The sequence below is a fragment of the Peromyscus maniculatus genome, chromosome 6 (assembly GCF_049852395.1).
Source record: "Peromyscus maniculatus bairdii isolate BWxNUB_F1_BW_parent chromosome 6, HU_Pman_BW_mat_3.1, whole genome shotgun sequence".
Lineage (NCBI taxonomy): Eukaryota > Metazoa > Chordata > Mammalia > Rodentia > Cricetidae > Peromyscus > Peromyscus maniculatus.
In genome coordinates this window covers 50,378,034-50,394,991 of record NC_134857.1, presented here as the reverse complement: position 1 = coordinate 50,394,991, position 16,958 = coordinate 50,378,034, and the positions used below count along the sequence as shown (strand labels likewise).

At 41.9% G+C, this 16,958-nt stretch overlaps 1 protein-coding gene across 3 annotated transcripts in view; it reads left to right on the top strand.

Annotated features, from left to right (window-relative positions):
- Positions 1 to 2,234: 2,234 nt before the first annotated feature.
- The window catches only part of Kpna4 (karyopherin subunit alpha 4), a 67,266-nt gene continuing 52,542 nt past the window's right edge, over positions 2,235 to 16,958 (top strand). Inside the window, exon 1 of one of the 3 annotated variants that reach the window (XM_076574240.1) lies at positions 2,235 to 2,591. In XM_076574240.1, the coding sequence (XP_076430355.1) occupies positions 2,523 to 2,591 (69 nt within the window). In that variant the 5' untranslated portion in view covers positions 2,235 to 2,522. Of the gene's footprint in view, positions 2,592 to 4,895; positions 4,973 to 16,958 lie in introns of those variants that run through there. The other 2 variants (XM_076574241.1, XM_042279143.2) reach the window with 2 other exon arrangements.

Here is a 16,958-nt window from a genome sequence, read left to right as displayed (position 1 = left end):
GAAAAGATGCTTCATAGTTTTGGAGTTGTTCAAATATCACAATACTGACTCCGGTGAGCTTCCTTCCTTCCCCCTATGGCATCATGGAGGTATGAGAGGGAAATCTTATGGTTTTACAGGCAACTAAAGAAAATTGGTCAGCAAGGTGTGTCTTCTTCTTCTTCTTCTTCTTCTTCTTCTTCTTCTTCTTCTTCTTCTTCTTCTTCTTCTTCTTCTTCTTCTTCTTCTTCTTCTTCTTCTTTAATAACAACTCTATCTTGAGAAGTAACAAAGAATTCCACAAGAACTATCTTAATCCCTTCCTAGGAGAATTCCTCTGAAACTGGTAACCAAGTTTCTTCAATATATGAACATTCAACAAACTATAATGATGACCTATGATTCAGTATTTTTCTCTCCAGAAAGAACCAGCCTAACTGTAACAAACTCAAAGTATATTTCAGTAAGATCTAGCAATGTATAAAATTCCTTCTTTCCTTTACTTAATACTATGTACCATTTTGCTCAAGTAATCTCACGAGCCTTTCTTAAGATCAAATCCACAATGGGGTAATATTCATGAGCCATGTTCTCTCTCTCCATCTTTACACCAAAATTTTTTGTCCTAAACCCACCCTTCCTTTCTTTCATTTTACACACACACACACACACACACACACACACACACACACACACACATATATATATATATATATATTTGGTTTTTTGAGACAGGGTTTCTCTGTGTAGCTTTGTGCCTTTCCTGGATTTAATCCCAGCACACGGGAGGTAGAGGCAGGCAGATCTTTGTGAGTTCGAGGCTAGCCTGGTCTACAGAACGAGATCATTTTATATTTTTGAGACAGGGTCTCACTCTATAGCCCAGTCTTGCCTAGAACTCAGATTTCCAAGTCCATGGTTTGCCACACCTAGCTCTCATGGTTTTGCTTTGGGACAGAGGATCTTTTGATGTGCCCAGTCTGGCTTCAGAATTCTAGAATTTACTGCCTGAGTCTCCTAAATCTTGGGATTACAGCATACATCACCATACCTGGCTTAGTCATATTTTAAAATATACTGTGTTCCAGCATGCAAATACACTGTCACTTCAACTAAAATGAATCTTTGGAGAATAAAAATAAAGGAAAGGGTCTTTAAGTATCAGGGCTTGAGTTTGATCCCCAGCAAGCCAGTCCAGGTGTGCATACCTTTAATTCCAGCACTGGGAGGTAGAGGCAGGAGTATCCTGAGTTGACAAGCCAGCATATCCGAGACCAAGGGCCTTTAGCATACTTAGCCTCTGCCTAGGAGTATGTCTGTACTTTTTACCTTGAGATGCACGCGGGAACGGGAAAAGGCGGTGTCACTAAACTGCTCAGAGTGGCTCTGAATTCTCTAGTTCAAGCAGGCCTTGCACTTGGGATCCTCCTATTTGAGTTGCGCCCTTTACCCGCAATAGCTAAGATTACAAACTGTGTCACCAGCGGGGACCTCTTCTGAAAAGTTTGAGAGACTTTTTTTGTATCTTGTTTTACTTCCGCCTTTGGTTACAATGTTCCTGGTTAAGATGTCTTTGGGACTAACTTCCTTTATCGACAGTCACAATGTTGCCTTTGCTATGTCAAGATTCATAGTCCTTGTTCTTTATATAAATTCTTTGTGACCAAGCAGTTTAACTTCCCAAGAAGCAATACACCAAAAGAGGTATCATAGAAGCATCGAGTCTTCCCAAGTTTCTACCTGTTGCGGGAACTTGGTCAGAGACCCCTTTTCTTTTCCTCCGCTGTCCCTCTCGCTTTCAGAATGCACGTCACCCCAGTCAGTCCTAGCCTAGGACGACCCAGAAGAGGGCTAACCGTTTGGGACCCCACGTGGAGCTTGGACACACCTCTTTGCCTTCCAAAGTGAATGAAGCGCGCAAGTAACACCGGAGGAGAAAAGAACGGAGTCGAGAATCGCAACATCCAAGACTACCCCGGCAGCCGTAAACGGGGCGACGGGCCCCTGCCCACCCCGCCCACTGCCGGGTCTGCCCCTCTCAGCCTTCCTCCGGTTTCTCCCTCCGCGCGAGGCTCCTCCCCTCCCCAGCCCCTCCGCCCGGGCCCTTTCCTGTCCCAGGCTCTCCCTTCCCCTTGCCTTTTGCGCTTCCGCCCCCCGCTCTCCATCGCCCCTTTTGATTGGCCAAGCGCGCCGGAGGCCGGCCGGCCAATCGGCGGACCGGGCTGGCGGCGATGGGCGTGGCCGCGGAGCCGGGCCCTCAGATCGAGGCCGCCACCCCCTCTCAGCCGGCAGCACATTCCGCCGCCGTTGCCGCCGCCGCCGGCCCCGCGGTTGTCTTCGCCCGAGCTGCTGTGGTGTCCGGGCTCGGGACAGGAGGGGGCGGCCGGGGAGCGGAGGCCGCGGAGGCCGGGCGAGAGGAAAGGAGCGGACGGGCGGGCGGCGCCGGCGGCGGCCGGCTTCCTGGGAGCGTCGGTGCGGCGCGGTGGTTGGGGCGGATCCCGCGGGGCCCGGGCGGGGGGGGGGAAAGAGTCGCCGGCCCGGCCATGGCGGACAACGAGAAATTGGACAACCAACGGCTCAAGAATTTCAAGAACAAAGGCCGCGACTTAGAGGTACAGTGAGGTCCGCGGCCTCTGGCCCCGGCGGGATGCGGGGTGCGTGCGGAGTCGGGCGGGCGGGCGCGGCGGCCGGCATGGCGCTGGGCGGGCGGGCGGGCGTCCGTGACGCGGGCGCCGCGCCGGGAAGTTTGTGCCGGGCCTGCTCCGCCTCCGCCGGCGACAGCGCCCGGGCCCGCCGGGCGCGGCCTAGGCCTGCCCTGTCGAGCCGGCTAGACGCGGGTTCCCGGCGGCCGGGAGATCGGCCGCGCGGAGGCTCTGCCGCGACGGAGGCTCGGACTCCGCTCCAGTCCCGCTCGAGCCCCAACGCCGGGCGTTGCGGGCAGAGGGAGCGGGGGGAGCGGGCAGCGACCTCGTAACTTCTCCGGGCCAGCGGCGCCTCCGCAAACGTTTGTTTCTGATAGCCCCTGCCGACTTCTGTTTTACCCCCACCGTCCAAACTACAGGAGTCAACTTCTCTGTTGGAAAAGACAGCCGCGCCGCGAGAGGCGGTCCTGGTGATGCTAACAGTGCCTTCCAGCGGCCTGGCTTTCACTCTGGTCCTTAGCTGATTCAAGATGTGGCGCACGGTGTGCCTTTTTCCTGGAAAAGGATCCCCCCCTTATTTGAGCTCGTTCACCTCTCCTGGGAAGAGACTGCCAGTGCATTCTTCCATAGGAAGTCCAAAGGGTTATACAAAGCTGTCATCCTCTAGTGTACGGTATCCTTTCCCTCCACCTCCTGGTGGTGGTGGTGGCAGTGAGGAATGGGGTGGTCTGTGGACTGACACCATCACCTATTATTTTAAAAGGGGGAAAGAAGGGTTCATTGTCTTAGACACAGCTGCTTCCAAGGTTCGATGTAGTAAACACACAGTTTCTCTCCACTCTGTGTGTGTTTGTGTGTGTGTGTGTGTTTCTTTGGGAAAATTTTAAGTACCTATTTATATTTTCTTTCACACAAACCACTCTTGAGTCAAGAGTTTAACTTTTAAAAGAAAGTGGTAAAATGTCTTATGCCCCTGTATGTTTTTGTAACTGATCTTCATATTACAGTAGTCTGTTTCTGAACTTGAGCATTTGCCTGATTGAGATAGCAACTTTTGTTTACTTTTTACAGTGCCGTTCATACTTTACAGTAGTTTGTGCTGTTTCAGCTGATTGCAATAGTTAGAAGTACTTTATATCTCTGGGTGTGTGTGGCTGTTCAGAGATTGTTTGGAGGTTAATAAAGCTTGTTTTTGTTACAACGTTTTTATAGTGGAAGAAATTTAAAATCTTTTTAAGATTTATTTTATTTGTAGGGGTGTTTGGTCTGCATGTGTGTATGGGCACCTTGTGTGTGCCTGGTGTCCAGGGAGGCCAGAGGAGCATGTCGGATTTCCTGGAACTGGAGTTACAGACAGCTATGAGCTGTCATGTGGGTGCTTGGAACCGAACCACTGAACCATCTCCTCAGTTCCCAAATTTAACATTTTCATTGGAGTAATTTACATGTCATAATAGTCAATTCACTTTTTAAATGCACATTTCATAGTTGTCAAATTTACACGTGGAACTGCTGTGTTTTTTTTAACTAATATGAATATTTAGAATAGGAAAAAAATCACAAAATAGGAAACTATAAAACTGATAAATAACACAAAATTTAGAAATTCAGAAAAGTATCAGGTTACCAAACAATCTCTCCTGGAACTCGAATTGTAGACCAGGCTGGCCTCGAACTCACAGAGTTCCACCTGTCTCTGCCCCTAAGGTGTGTGCCACCATGCCCAACTTCTAATTCCTTTCTTTTGCTACCTATTTTTAACAGTTTCGTTGAGATGTGATTCACATAATATACAATTCACCCATAGAAAGTGGTTTTTTAATGTGCTTACATAGTTGTGCCATCAACACCAAAGTTAATCTTAGAATATTTACTACTCTTTAAAGAACCCCTGACGTGTCATTAGCAGTGATTCTCGTTCTCAGCTACTCCAACCCAAAACAATGTTTTGTTTGCCTATTCTGAATGGAGTGTACATTTTATGTTATTTGGTGGCTACCTGCCGTGAAGGTTCATCCATGCTGTAACGAGGATACCACATTGTGTTTGTGTGTTCATCTTCATGGACACATCGTTAACCCTTTTTATCAGTTACATACTGCTGTGAGCATTTATGTACACATTTTTGTGTGACAGTTTTATTTCTTTTGGTTACAAACCAAGAAATAGATGCTAGGTGATGTGAAACTTGACATCTAACTTTTTATAGGGTTGCCAGACTTACTTTTACCCCTCCCATCTCCCCCTCTTATTCTTCTATTTTGGACAGGGTCTCACTATGTAGCTGTAGCCCAGCATAGTCTTACACTCTGAATCCTTCTTCCTCATCCTCCTGAATGCTAAAATTACAGGTATGTGCCACCATGTCCAACCTGCCACACTATTATATTTTTTTATTTTATGTGTGGTCATCCCTGCTACCCTCCCAAGTGCTGGGATTGCAGGCATGTACCTCCCTGCCCTGTTTTAAAATTATAAAAAAAAAAAAATGAACCTTACTATGAATTTGTTGCCACTGTAGTCTCTAACAGATTAAATATTGAATTACCTGGCTACTATGATAGGTAGTTTAAAACTATATATCAATGCATATTAGATGTATTTGGGGATCATAATATCTGTATCTACTCTTTGGTGACTGAATCCATGTACATGTATTAGAAATTAGAATATTTTCATTTTTCCATCTACAACTATGACATGACTTAAATCACATAAGTGGGTGGTAGTTCAGTGGTGAATTATGGCATGTATGAGGCCTTGGGTTTGATCCTCAGTACACAAAAGAAAACAAAAAACTTATAAAAATTGTGTGTACTTGTAATGAGACAAAAACATCTTTTATTCCTTTTAGATGGTCTGTTTGTTGTATTTGCTACTTATATGCCTGTGTCTTTGAGAAACATGTATGTACATTTTCTCCCCTTCCAGACAGTTACTGCATTGTGTTACATAGGTAATGTGTGTAGCATATAACAATACTAAGAAATTACTGCTTTTTGGTTTGGTCTTAAGATTTATGTTTTGAGGGAGACAGAGCTATTGGTGTACAACTAATATTAGCCCAGTATATACTAAATGTCATTGTAACATGTAATCTGTATTTAAAAAAAATCAAAATTTTCACATCTCTTTCCTACTAAATCTTCAAAATCCAGTTTCTATTTTACCATTACAGTATTTCTCTGTTTAGACCAGGTGTATCTTAAGTACTTAATAGTCTCACGTGGCTGATAGCTGTCTTATTAGACAGTGTATGTGTAAATACACAACAGCATATAGAGTGTGATAATTGTTACATTTGGGGGAGAGGTTGATTAGAGGTAATGAGTACATAATCTGCCAGTTTTAATTGAATTTTTCCTGATCTCTGTGTGTGACCTTGGGAGAATCATTTAAGTCTTAGGATTCTTTTCATCTACGAAACTGGCAGTACAGGACATTTGCTTCATGAATACTGTAGACATTAGTACATTAGTGTTAGTGAGCAGCCTCACAACTCACTGAACAGTTTATATACTCTTTTGTTGGAGGAAGAGGGGAATCTAACAGGATTCAATGTGGTTGAATCTCTTGCTCCCTTATTTGCAATTAGCTGTGTGTGGTTTTTAGGGTTGCTGTTTTTTTCCCTGTGTATATATATATAACTTATGTTACTTTTCACTTTATATTACATTAAAGAGTTAATGGGGAATTGCTTATTGGAGGACAATTTGGGCACAATGATGTGACCTTTCTGAAGTCATAATTTTATGATTCATAGATTTCTAATATTCATTAGTACCTTTCAGTATATCATTCTGACTCCTCCAAAAATACAGTCATGCTTTCTTGAAAGTGCAGAAGTCAAAGGAAGTGTCTATTTGAAGTAATGTTTAAGGAGTTATCAGATGATGTTCATCAAAGCTTGACTTCTTCCTGTAGTGTGGTAGAGCATCCTCCAGTGCCAGTTTGGGGGTAATAACATAGAGAAGGCTACATATCTATGCAGTACAATGTCGGAAGTGGGTAGTGACCAAACTGTCAGCGAGGTTTGTCAAGAACAAGCAAGTTAAACTCATCTACTTAAGTTTAGTAGCAGAGAGGGATTCTTTTGTAGCATTTCTAATAAACTTTCAAAGTTTCTATAAAAATTCTGAAAGTTTGCAGGTTCAAATAGACTGTCAATATAGGAGAAAAGTAATTAGATCTTGTGAAAACAGCTTATACTAATTATGAGTATTGAAATACAACATAATTTTGAGTATAAAATATGAAGTTAGATTGAAAAAGTAACAGTGATGGGCTGTTTTGTTTTTGGGAAGTAGCCTTGTTGACTCAAAGTGTACAGAGTGAAAAACATTGCTAAGCTATTAAGTCTTAGTAACTTTAGAGACTGACCTCTCTCATCACAAATCTTGGAACATACTTACTGTGCTTAAAATAACTACTGTCTGATTCTTCAAATAATAGTCCAAGCATGAAACAATATGAGATATCTGATAGGAATATCCCTAGGATTTGAATGATTGTTTTAGCTTTCCTATCAGTTTTTCTGGTTTATAAAGCAACTGACTTCAGAATTGCTTCATTGATAATTTCCTTAAAATATCAAGGGGCTGGAGAGATGGCTCAATGGTTAAGAGCACTGACTGCTTTCCAGAGGACCTGTTCAATTCCCAGCACCCACATGGCTGCTCACAACTGTCTGTAATTCCAGTTCCAGGGGACCCGACATCCATGGCAAAACACCAATGCATATAAAATAAAAATAAATAAATTAAAACATAATATCAAGATGTCCTTGTTTTTCATGGTTTAATGGTCAATTTACTGGTCAGTTACATGTTTCATGGTCAAATGAATATGCACTCTTGGGAAGAATGTATGTGGGATTTTGAAAGAATAAAACACTTTTAGGAAAATGCATAGGTAGTTGTTTTGGTTTAGTTTTTGTATGTAATTGAGCCCAAGCTCTTGTGCTTTCCAATATAATCATTTGTTGAGTGGTGGGGGGGGGGGGGCGGGTAATTTTATTTTTGAGACAGGATCTCACTGTGTAACCCTTAGCTGACCTGGAATTTGCTATGTAGACTAGACTGGCCTTGAACTCAAAGAGATCTCCTTGCCTCTACCTTTGAAGTGCTGGGATTAAGGGTTTACATCATTACACCCTGCTTAATAATATTTGGGTTTTTAAAATATTTTTATTTTATATGTGTGGATGTTTTGCCTGCATGTATGTCTATGTACCACATGTGTGCCTCTTGTTTGCAGAGGCCAGAAGAGAGTGTCAGATTCCTCTGGATCTGGATTTACAGGTGCTTGTGAGCCATCATGTGGATGCTAGGAATCAAACCTGGGTCTCTGGAAGAGCAGCTAATGCCCTTAGTTGCTGAGCCATCTCTTCAGCTCCATAGGTAGTTGTAAAATATTGATCCTGACGTGGTGGTGGTTGGTTAAAACATTTTTGTTGTTTTCTGGGGGAGTGGCCGTTTACTTGAGGCCTGCACTAAATGAGTGCATAATCAGATTTTGACTTGCATTGCTGTTTGGGGGCCTTCTGGTTTAGTTTTGTTTGGCACAGAGGCAGGAGTATAGCTGAAGGAGCTTTTGAGCACGTATTACTGGTATGTTTAACTCTTCATTTATCTCAATCGTAGAAATTAAAAAGAAACTGCTTCTGACTTAACAGTCAAGGGAGTGATTTTATCTGAGGTATATTAAAAGGCCTTAGGTATTTTTTATACTCTACTATCTTAATTCTTCTTAGCCTTATACAGATCTCAATTTTGGTCAAAAGGTTTTGTTTAAAAGCATTGCTAGCATTTTCTATAGGTTAGTCATTACTGTTCCTTTCTCCACAGGGATTTTTGGAATTTTGTATCACTTGGAACTTTTAACACTAAAAAACACACCCTGTTTCCATTTAGATTTGGTAAAGTCAGTGTTCAGTGAGACTCCTTTTGTCTGCTAGACACTACTGTGAGAATAGTTTTTTGAGTGGCACCTGCAAAATGCACCAGAGCTGGGCTGTGGGGCACATACTTAGAATCCCATATAAAAAGTTTAACATTTCAGTAGTCAGGCTGCTCCTATTACCAGCAAGTGTCTATGACCTGAATATCGTTATGGATGCTAACCACTGTGGATTAGAAGTGTTTTCTGATGCTGGAGAGATGGCTCGATAGTTAAGAGCACAGGCTGATCTTCTGTCCCCTTCAGTTCTTGCCACCCACATGGCTCCTCACAGCCATGTGTAACCCCAGTCCCAGTCAGTCTGACTCTTTTGCTAGGCCGAGGCAGGAGAATTACCATGAGTCAGCCTGGGCTACAGTGAGACAAGGAAGGAGGAGGAGAAAGAAAGGAAAAAAAAAAAAAAAAACAGTATGTGAGGTTTTTTGTTTAAGTTTTTTTTTTTTTTTAAGATTTACTCATTTTTATTTTATTTGCATTGCTGTTTTGCCTGAATGTATGTCTGTGTGAGGGTACCAGATTTGCTGGAACTGGAGTTACAGTGTGTGTGTGCCATGTGGGTGCTGGGAATCGAACCCAGGTCCTCTGGAAGAGCAGGGAATTGAACTCAGGTCCTCTGGAAGAGCAGCTAGTGCTCTTAACCTCTGAGCTGTCTCTTCAGCCCTGACAATATGTGTTTCAAAAGTCTGTAGATGTTTGAAGTTTGAGATTCATTAAGGAGTCTTAGTTTTTATTTGTGTATCTCTTTCAATATTTTTCGTTTGGGAAATTAAATATATATATTATATGTTATATAATATATATTTGTTGTTGTTTGGTTTTTTGAGACAGGGTTTCTTTATGTAGCTCTGGTCTATTGTCCAGGCTGACCTTGAACTCCTAGATCCATTTGCTTCGCCTCCCTAGTGTTGGGATTAAAGGCCATGCCCAGCTAAAATCAGTACTTTTTAAATGTTGGGCTGGCAAGGTAACTGGGCAGACAAAAGTATTTGCTACTGAGCCTGATGACCTGAGTTCAATCCCCAAGACCCACATGGTGGAAAAGAGAGAACCAACCCCTCAAAGCTATTTTGTATGAATATAAAATTTTAATGGAAAATAACTTGCTTTCCCAAACAAAAATTATTTAATGAGAAGAATGTCCATATTTAACATTTTTTCATATCTTTTTAAAGTTTGGTTTAAGAGATTTCCATATCAATTTTTGAATTTAGCACATGGATAAGTTTTTGGGAAAAAAAGCATTTGCCTTTTCAAGATACTTACTTATAGATACTATAATACAGCCCCATGAAAATATTCCACTGACAAAACCAAACTGAAGTTATTCAGATCTTCCAAATGCTGACAGTTTGTTATGCAATGGAAAGATTTCTTCCCAACCTAAAGAGATTTTTTAAAAAAGAAAAATCACAATTGCTATTAGTACAATTCAGAAAAATCAGTGTTGGAAACATGTCAAGCTCATGGTGGTGGACACAGTTTTCTAAAACTAATTTTTACTTGAAAGCCCAAATTTTATCATTAGCAGTAAATACTGTAAATTGTTTTCCTTTAAGCCATAGGCTTACTTTGCTCGTTTTTTTTTAAACATCTGCCAGACACTGCATCAAAATAACCATAATTTCTCTGTCATTCTGTCAAGTGAAAATGGTTTTTCCCTGAAAAAAAAATGGTTAGTTCAATTCACAACTTAATTGTCCAAGTACTTTTTCTACATCTGATTATGGAAGTTGATATTGCTGCTTGAGTCATTTATGTATACTCTTGTTTTGTCACATAATTAGAAAGAAAAGGTCAGTGTTTAATTGATAAATGTTCTTCACGTGTGTGCTTGTTTATTTGTTTGTTTATTGAGGCAGGATCTCTCACTGTAGTCTTGGCTGGAGTGGTTTTTTCTGCATGTATGTCTGTGCCCAGTGCATGCCTGGTGCTGCTGAAGGCTGGAAGAGAGCATTGGATCCTCTGGGCCTGGAGTGGCAGGTGGTTGTAAGCAGCTGTGTGGGTGCTGAGAATTGAACCCAATTCTTCAGGAAGTGCAGCCAGAGTTCTTAACTGCTGAGTCATCTCTCCAGCCCCAAGGACATTGCCCAGTAACTTGGCCTAACTGAAATACACTGACACTGTTACAGCTGGCTTATCTTAATTCATGCTGGAGCACTAGCAGGTTTAACCCCTCTGCATCACTACAGTGTTAACATGTATATGTACACCCATCCAGACACACACACACACACACACACACACACACACACACACACACTATTAATGTGTGGTTTTTTTTTTTTTTTTTTTTTTTTTTTTTTTTTGGTTTTTCGAGACAGGGTTTCTCTGTATAGCTTTGCGCCTTTCCTGGAACTCACTTGGTAGCCCAGGCTGGCCTCGAACTCACAGAGATCCGCCTGCCTCTGCCTCCCGAGTGCTGGGATTAAAGGCGTGCGCCACCACCGCCCGGCTAATGTGTGGTTTTTTATTTTCAGGAAGATAGTTCTGACCTTGAGAATTCTTTTAAAATGTCTCAACAAGTGTGGTGGCACAGGCCTTTTATCCCAGCACTCGGGAGGCAGAGGCAGGCGGATCTCTGAGTTCGAAGTCTGAGGATCCCTGGCTCCGCGAAACATTCTCTTATAATGATGTTTATAGTTTACTAGCATTGTTTTTGTTGTAGATAACTATCACTTACAATTACTACAGACTCTTATAAAAACAATCTTTACCTTTATTTGTGTGTGAGTACATGTATAGATGGTGCATGCTTGCCACAACAGCCGTGTAAGGTCAGTGAGAGTTGATTCTTTCTACCATGTGGGTTTCAGGAGTCAGACTCAGATCATCAGGCTATTTTGTTTTTTCTAGACAGAATTTCCCTGTGTAGCCCTGGCTGACCTGGAACTCTCTCTATAGACCAGACTGGCCTGGAACTCAGAAACCCAATTGCTCTTCCTCCTGAGTGATGGGATTAAAGGCATGTGCTACCACTACTAGGCTTAATGCTTTATGTAGATTTCATTACTGCTTTCCCACCAGATTATAAATTTAACCGGAAAAATGTTTTTTTTTTAATTATTTATGTGTATAGGTGTTTTGCCTGCACATAGCCTATGTACCACATGTGTGCAGTGTCTACAGAGGCCAGAAAAGGCCATCAGATTGCTTGACACTGGAGTTACACATGGCTGTGAGTGGCCATGTGGGTGATGGGATTTGAACTGGGTAGAAAATTAGCCCATGCTCTTAACCACTGAGCCATCTCTCCAGACTCAGAAAACATTTATAATTCACAGTTTTAGTATCCATAATGATTTTCAGGTCATAGACATTTGCTGGTAATGTAAGTAGCTTGACTATTGAAATAATCAACTTTTTATATTAATTAGTTAGTACCAGAACAAAATTTGGTCACTTGCTACTATAAATTTAGTTTACTTTAAACTTAATGTAAACTCTATGTGATATGCACACCTGTAATCTTAGCACTCAGGAGACCAGAGACAGGAGCATACTGAAGCCAATCCGGGATACACAGTAAGACCCTGGTTTTTTGTTGTTTTATTTTGTTTCTTAAATTCTAAGATTAATGTAAATTACATTTTACTTGAAACTTCATTGAATTTTTATTAACAAAGGCCAGAATCCTATGATAATACAGTGTTTACTAATTTGATTATGGACATACTTTCTAATACTAAAAAGCAAATTTTCTTGTTGCTACCTACTGGGTCTATTCTAGCCATCACGCTCTCTGTTATGGTGGACTGTATCTCTTGAACCTTGAACCAAAACAAATTCTTCATTCTGTAATAGTTCAGTAGCAGGAGGCAATCTTGGCAGGTGGGAACCAAGGGACACCACAAAGTCACACCATGCAACAGTGTTCATATGAGAGGTTTATTGGGGAAGTGGAGAGGCGGCCTCTGAGTGAGAGCAGAAGGAAAGAGAAGGGCTTGCCTTTTATAAGGGGATATAGGGTATGACCATAGGGAGAGTGCTCTACTTAGTGCCTGCGGTAGCTACAGTGTCACATTTTAGCTGCTGCTGCTGCTGTGTCCTGCAAGGTCGCTGAGAGCAAGCCAGTGTAAATGCCTGAATGCTAACAGTCCTCCCTTTTGTTTAGTATAAAAAGGTGAGGAAATTGGAGGGGGTGGCTGGTGAGGTGGGAATGGGGGGCACTGTGTTCTCTAAACTGCTTCCTGTTGTCTGGGGGCATTGGCATCTTTGGGGGACCTGAGAAAGCTGGGATGCTGGCCAAGTCCTGGGATAGCTGTCTGTTTCACTGCTGTCCAGGCTTTGTGGGACTGTCGGGCCCTAGTAAAGTACAGATCTAGTCTCTGAGGTTGGACCACATGGGGTTAGCCACTTTGAAGCTATCCACAGTGCAGATTTTGAGAGGACTTGGCAGGATGCTGGCAGAGCAGAAGATAAAGTTAAGAAGTTGAGAGGGAAACTTTTCTTAGGTCCTGGTAATTGAGGGAGGGAAGTCCCAAGACCAGGGAAAGGTTGGGGAGATCCCACTCTCAGGAACAGGCAGTAGGTCAGGAAACTTAGGCTGTTGACTGATAGTACTTATCTAGAGTACATCTGACCTGTTTGAGGTGGATCCAAGTCACTTCCTGGAGCTCACAAGAATTTTTTGAGTTTACAAAAAGATAAGTTTTAGACATATTAACATTCCCACTTTTTGTAATCTGTACTGAAATCCACACTGTAGGAAAGACAATATACTCACAACTTTGTGTCATAGGGGATCCAAAAAAAGTGATTCTGGTTCAAAGCATTAACACTCTTTTTTTCTATCCAGAGACTGGATGTATATAGATTAGACAGATGTTTTTTGCACAATGAGAAACACTTTTAAATCTATACTTAGAAAACAACCAAAAGGAATTTAAAATCTTGAGCTTGTGACTATAATAATAGTAGTGGTACTCTGCCAGAGATAGATTAATAGCTTATTAGAGTTCTATTGATTAATGTGAAGACTGTGAGCTTTTGGAGTCTTAATGCAACAGTAGCATAGTGAAGTAAAGAAATCTGAAACATTTTTCATTCTTTTAAATACCTCAAATCACTTTTTATAACTACTTAAGCTTTTTCATTCTCAGATCTTTATAACTTGCATTTACACACCTTTATAACTTGCATTTATATACCTTAAAACACCTTCTTAGACCCTAAAACGTTTTCTTAGATCCTCAACTTAAGCTTTCATATCTTTACATAAACCTTTACACCTTAAAACACCTTCTTCTATCTTATTCACCAGGAGATACAAGTTGTTGATTACTGAGAGCAGTCATTTTAAAGCGAGTTCCTTTAGATAAAGGAATAGTAAAAAGTTACACGGAAATCTGTTCTGTGAGTTACCTCTTTTCTGAGTCTGGTAACAAGGTAAATTGTGTCTAGACCTAGTAGTAGCTCAACAAAGTGAGGCCGGTGGCCTGAATTTTACACAGAGAACTGAGAAGGCAGCTGAAGCCTTGGCTGCTGCTGCTAAACTTAGAAAACTACCTTCAGCCTAGTCGTCAAACACCATCAGAGTCCTGAAAAGGATCAATTTTACCTGAGTAAGCAGAAGTGCAGACCAAGTAGCTTCTGAATCTACTAAGATGACAGAGACTCACTGGCCGCCTAAACAGCTACCCCAGGGTCCTCCATGGTTGTTGGGGGCAGAGGTCTCAGGGCAGCATTGGTCTTCAGCTGCCAGGCCCAGAAGATTTGACAGACTTTCCTGCGGAGTAGGAACTGGTGGGGGACCAGCCTACCTGTCTTAGGCAAAGCGGGGCAATTAGTCCCCCAGTGTCCTGTTGTCCACAGTCTGGACAGGGTCTTGACAGCAGTTGGGGTAAAAGGCAGTTTGGTTTCTTGTTGTTATTTTTATTTTGCCCAGTGGCTGGTGTTGCCACATTTAAAGCAAGCTCCTGGCGGAAGTTCTTCTGTGCCCATTCATTTTCTTTGGAGTAGATAGGGGTACTGCCAGGAGCTGGTATGTCTATCATGAAAAGCTTTTTTTATTAAGCACTTTAAGTGCCATATTCTGCAGATCTCTGAAGTGTTTGAGGACTGTCTATTAGGTATATCTGAATAGACAAACTTTGCTTGTTTCTAGTTACTTATTTTGGACTTAACTTTGAAAACATATACAGGGGACTAAGTAAGGCTTAGCCCTGTAATTATATTAATACTTAACATGACTACAATTAAAGAATTTGATCATTTATAAGATGACTGACTATTAACTTGTATTCCTTAACAGTCTACAATACTTTAGCAGCTTTCGTAAGACTAAGACTTTTGTGACTGACCATTAACCTGCATTTCTATCATCATACAAAGTCCATACCAATCCAAAATATTTGAGACTTGTTGCTTCCTTAGTCTGAAAGGAGATACAATGAACAGACATCTTATTAGGACTAAGAAGTGTCACATGATATGTACTCCTTAACCTTAGTAAAAGATGGTGGCTGTTTAAAACATGTTTTCCTAAATAATATTTACATGTACATATACACAGAGTTGAATCCAAGTAACATACACATACACGAAGAGTTAAATCCAGCTTACATTCACACATATATAAAGTCAAATCCAAGTCACATATATACACGTACAAGTGCATGTGTGCGCGCACACGCATGCGCGCACGCGCACACAGACATACAGAGAGAGAGAGAGAGAGAGAGAGAGAGAGAGAGAGAGAGAGAGATTAAACAAGTGAAATAAGTAAAAGAAAGATGTCCTGGTGATTCAGGACTGAGAAATGGGAGGTCCCTGAGGGATAGTGGAAAGGAGTGTATAAGGGTTAGGCACAAAGGGTAGAGCAGGACCACTGCAGAATTGATGAGCCAGAGGTCTTGAACCAGGGGGTAGGTCCCATTGTGCTTTTTAACTGCAAGTATGGGGGTGTTAAAGGGGAAGATGTGGGCCGAACTAGTTTTTTTCTTAGGAGGTCAGAGATGATAGGTTTAAGTCTCCTGAGACTCTGGAGTGAGAGTGGGTACTTGCTGGGCTTGGGTGATGTTACTGGGGAGGGTCCTGTAATTGGATGATGATGGGGGAATGCTGTTTAGCAATAGAGGGGTTTTGGGTATCCCAGACTTGGGAATCCACCTGGGAAGCTGGCAAAGGAGATGACATGTTGGAACCAGAGGGTTGGGTGACTAGGAGGAGGAGGAGGAGGAGGAGGAGGAAGAGGAGGAGAGGGGTTGCTGTCGAGAGCAGAAGGAAAGAGCGAAGGGGGCAAGAAGGGCTTGCCTTTTAAAGGGGATAGATACAGTGCCTGCGCATAAGGAGAGTGCTCTGTTTAGTGGCTGTAGTCACTACAGTGTCACATCTTGACTGCTGCTAGGTCCCTGAGAGCAGGCCAGTGTCATGCCTGAATGCTGACCCCCCCCCCCTTACAGAAATGGAAGACATTGTACACTGTCTTGGTGCTCCTCCACTACTGCTCTCCTGGATGAGCTGTGTCAGCTAACAAACACTGTCACTGCTCCTGACGCCTGCCTTGCTTTAATGGTGTCTTTGTGTGTGGTTCCTCCAAGGAGCAGTGCTGTGAAAATCTGTTTACTTCCAGAGCTGCATGGTCATTGTAGATGGCCCTGTTTTGTTACTCTCTGTCCTGCCTCTAACCTCTTTTAGCTTTTGGTACTACAGAAAAAGAAGCAAAATGTTAATCTAAGATTTTTACATAGTTGTGTTCATACCATGTAATGGCAACCTAAGTATTTTTTGGCTCTCTACTGGTTGAAAGTACTGTGGTCTTTTTGATGATGTTAAAATTGAAAGTTGCCTCATAACTTCAAATAGAAGGAGCTGATTTTAGATTATATAGTTTTAGGGAATTGACCCAGATCAAAATAGTTCAAGCATAATGGGAAATTTTGTTCTTAAAATCAGATAAATCCAAACCAACAGCTGGCATTTTGATTAGAGTCGTAGTCTAAGGATGACTGCTAATACAAGTAACAGTATGGATATAACCTTGAAAACATTATGCTTCCTGTAAGAAGTCAATAAAAAAACACACACACACATTCCCATTTACAAATAGAAAGATAAATGACAAAACTACTCTACATGCTGCAATACTGCTGGCACCAGATTTGGGGGATTTTCCCCAAGTTGGAGGGGGGGAATTTTTAGTTAATCTCTCAAGCAGTTTTTGGTAGCTGTCAGCTAGATATCAGTTCCAGAAGCTGTCTAGGATTTAGTCCCACAAGATTTCTTGCCACTTTTCATATGCAGTTTGCAGGCACAGGTTGTGGCCTTCTGATTGATCAGCTAGCTGTGAATCTAGATTTCCATGAGTACTCCGCTCTGGTTCAATAACTTTAATGCTCACAGAGTTCAGGGAAACAATTACAAATATTAAAAGACTATAGT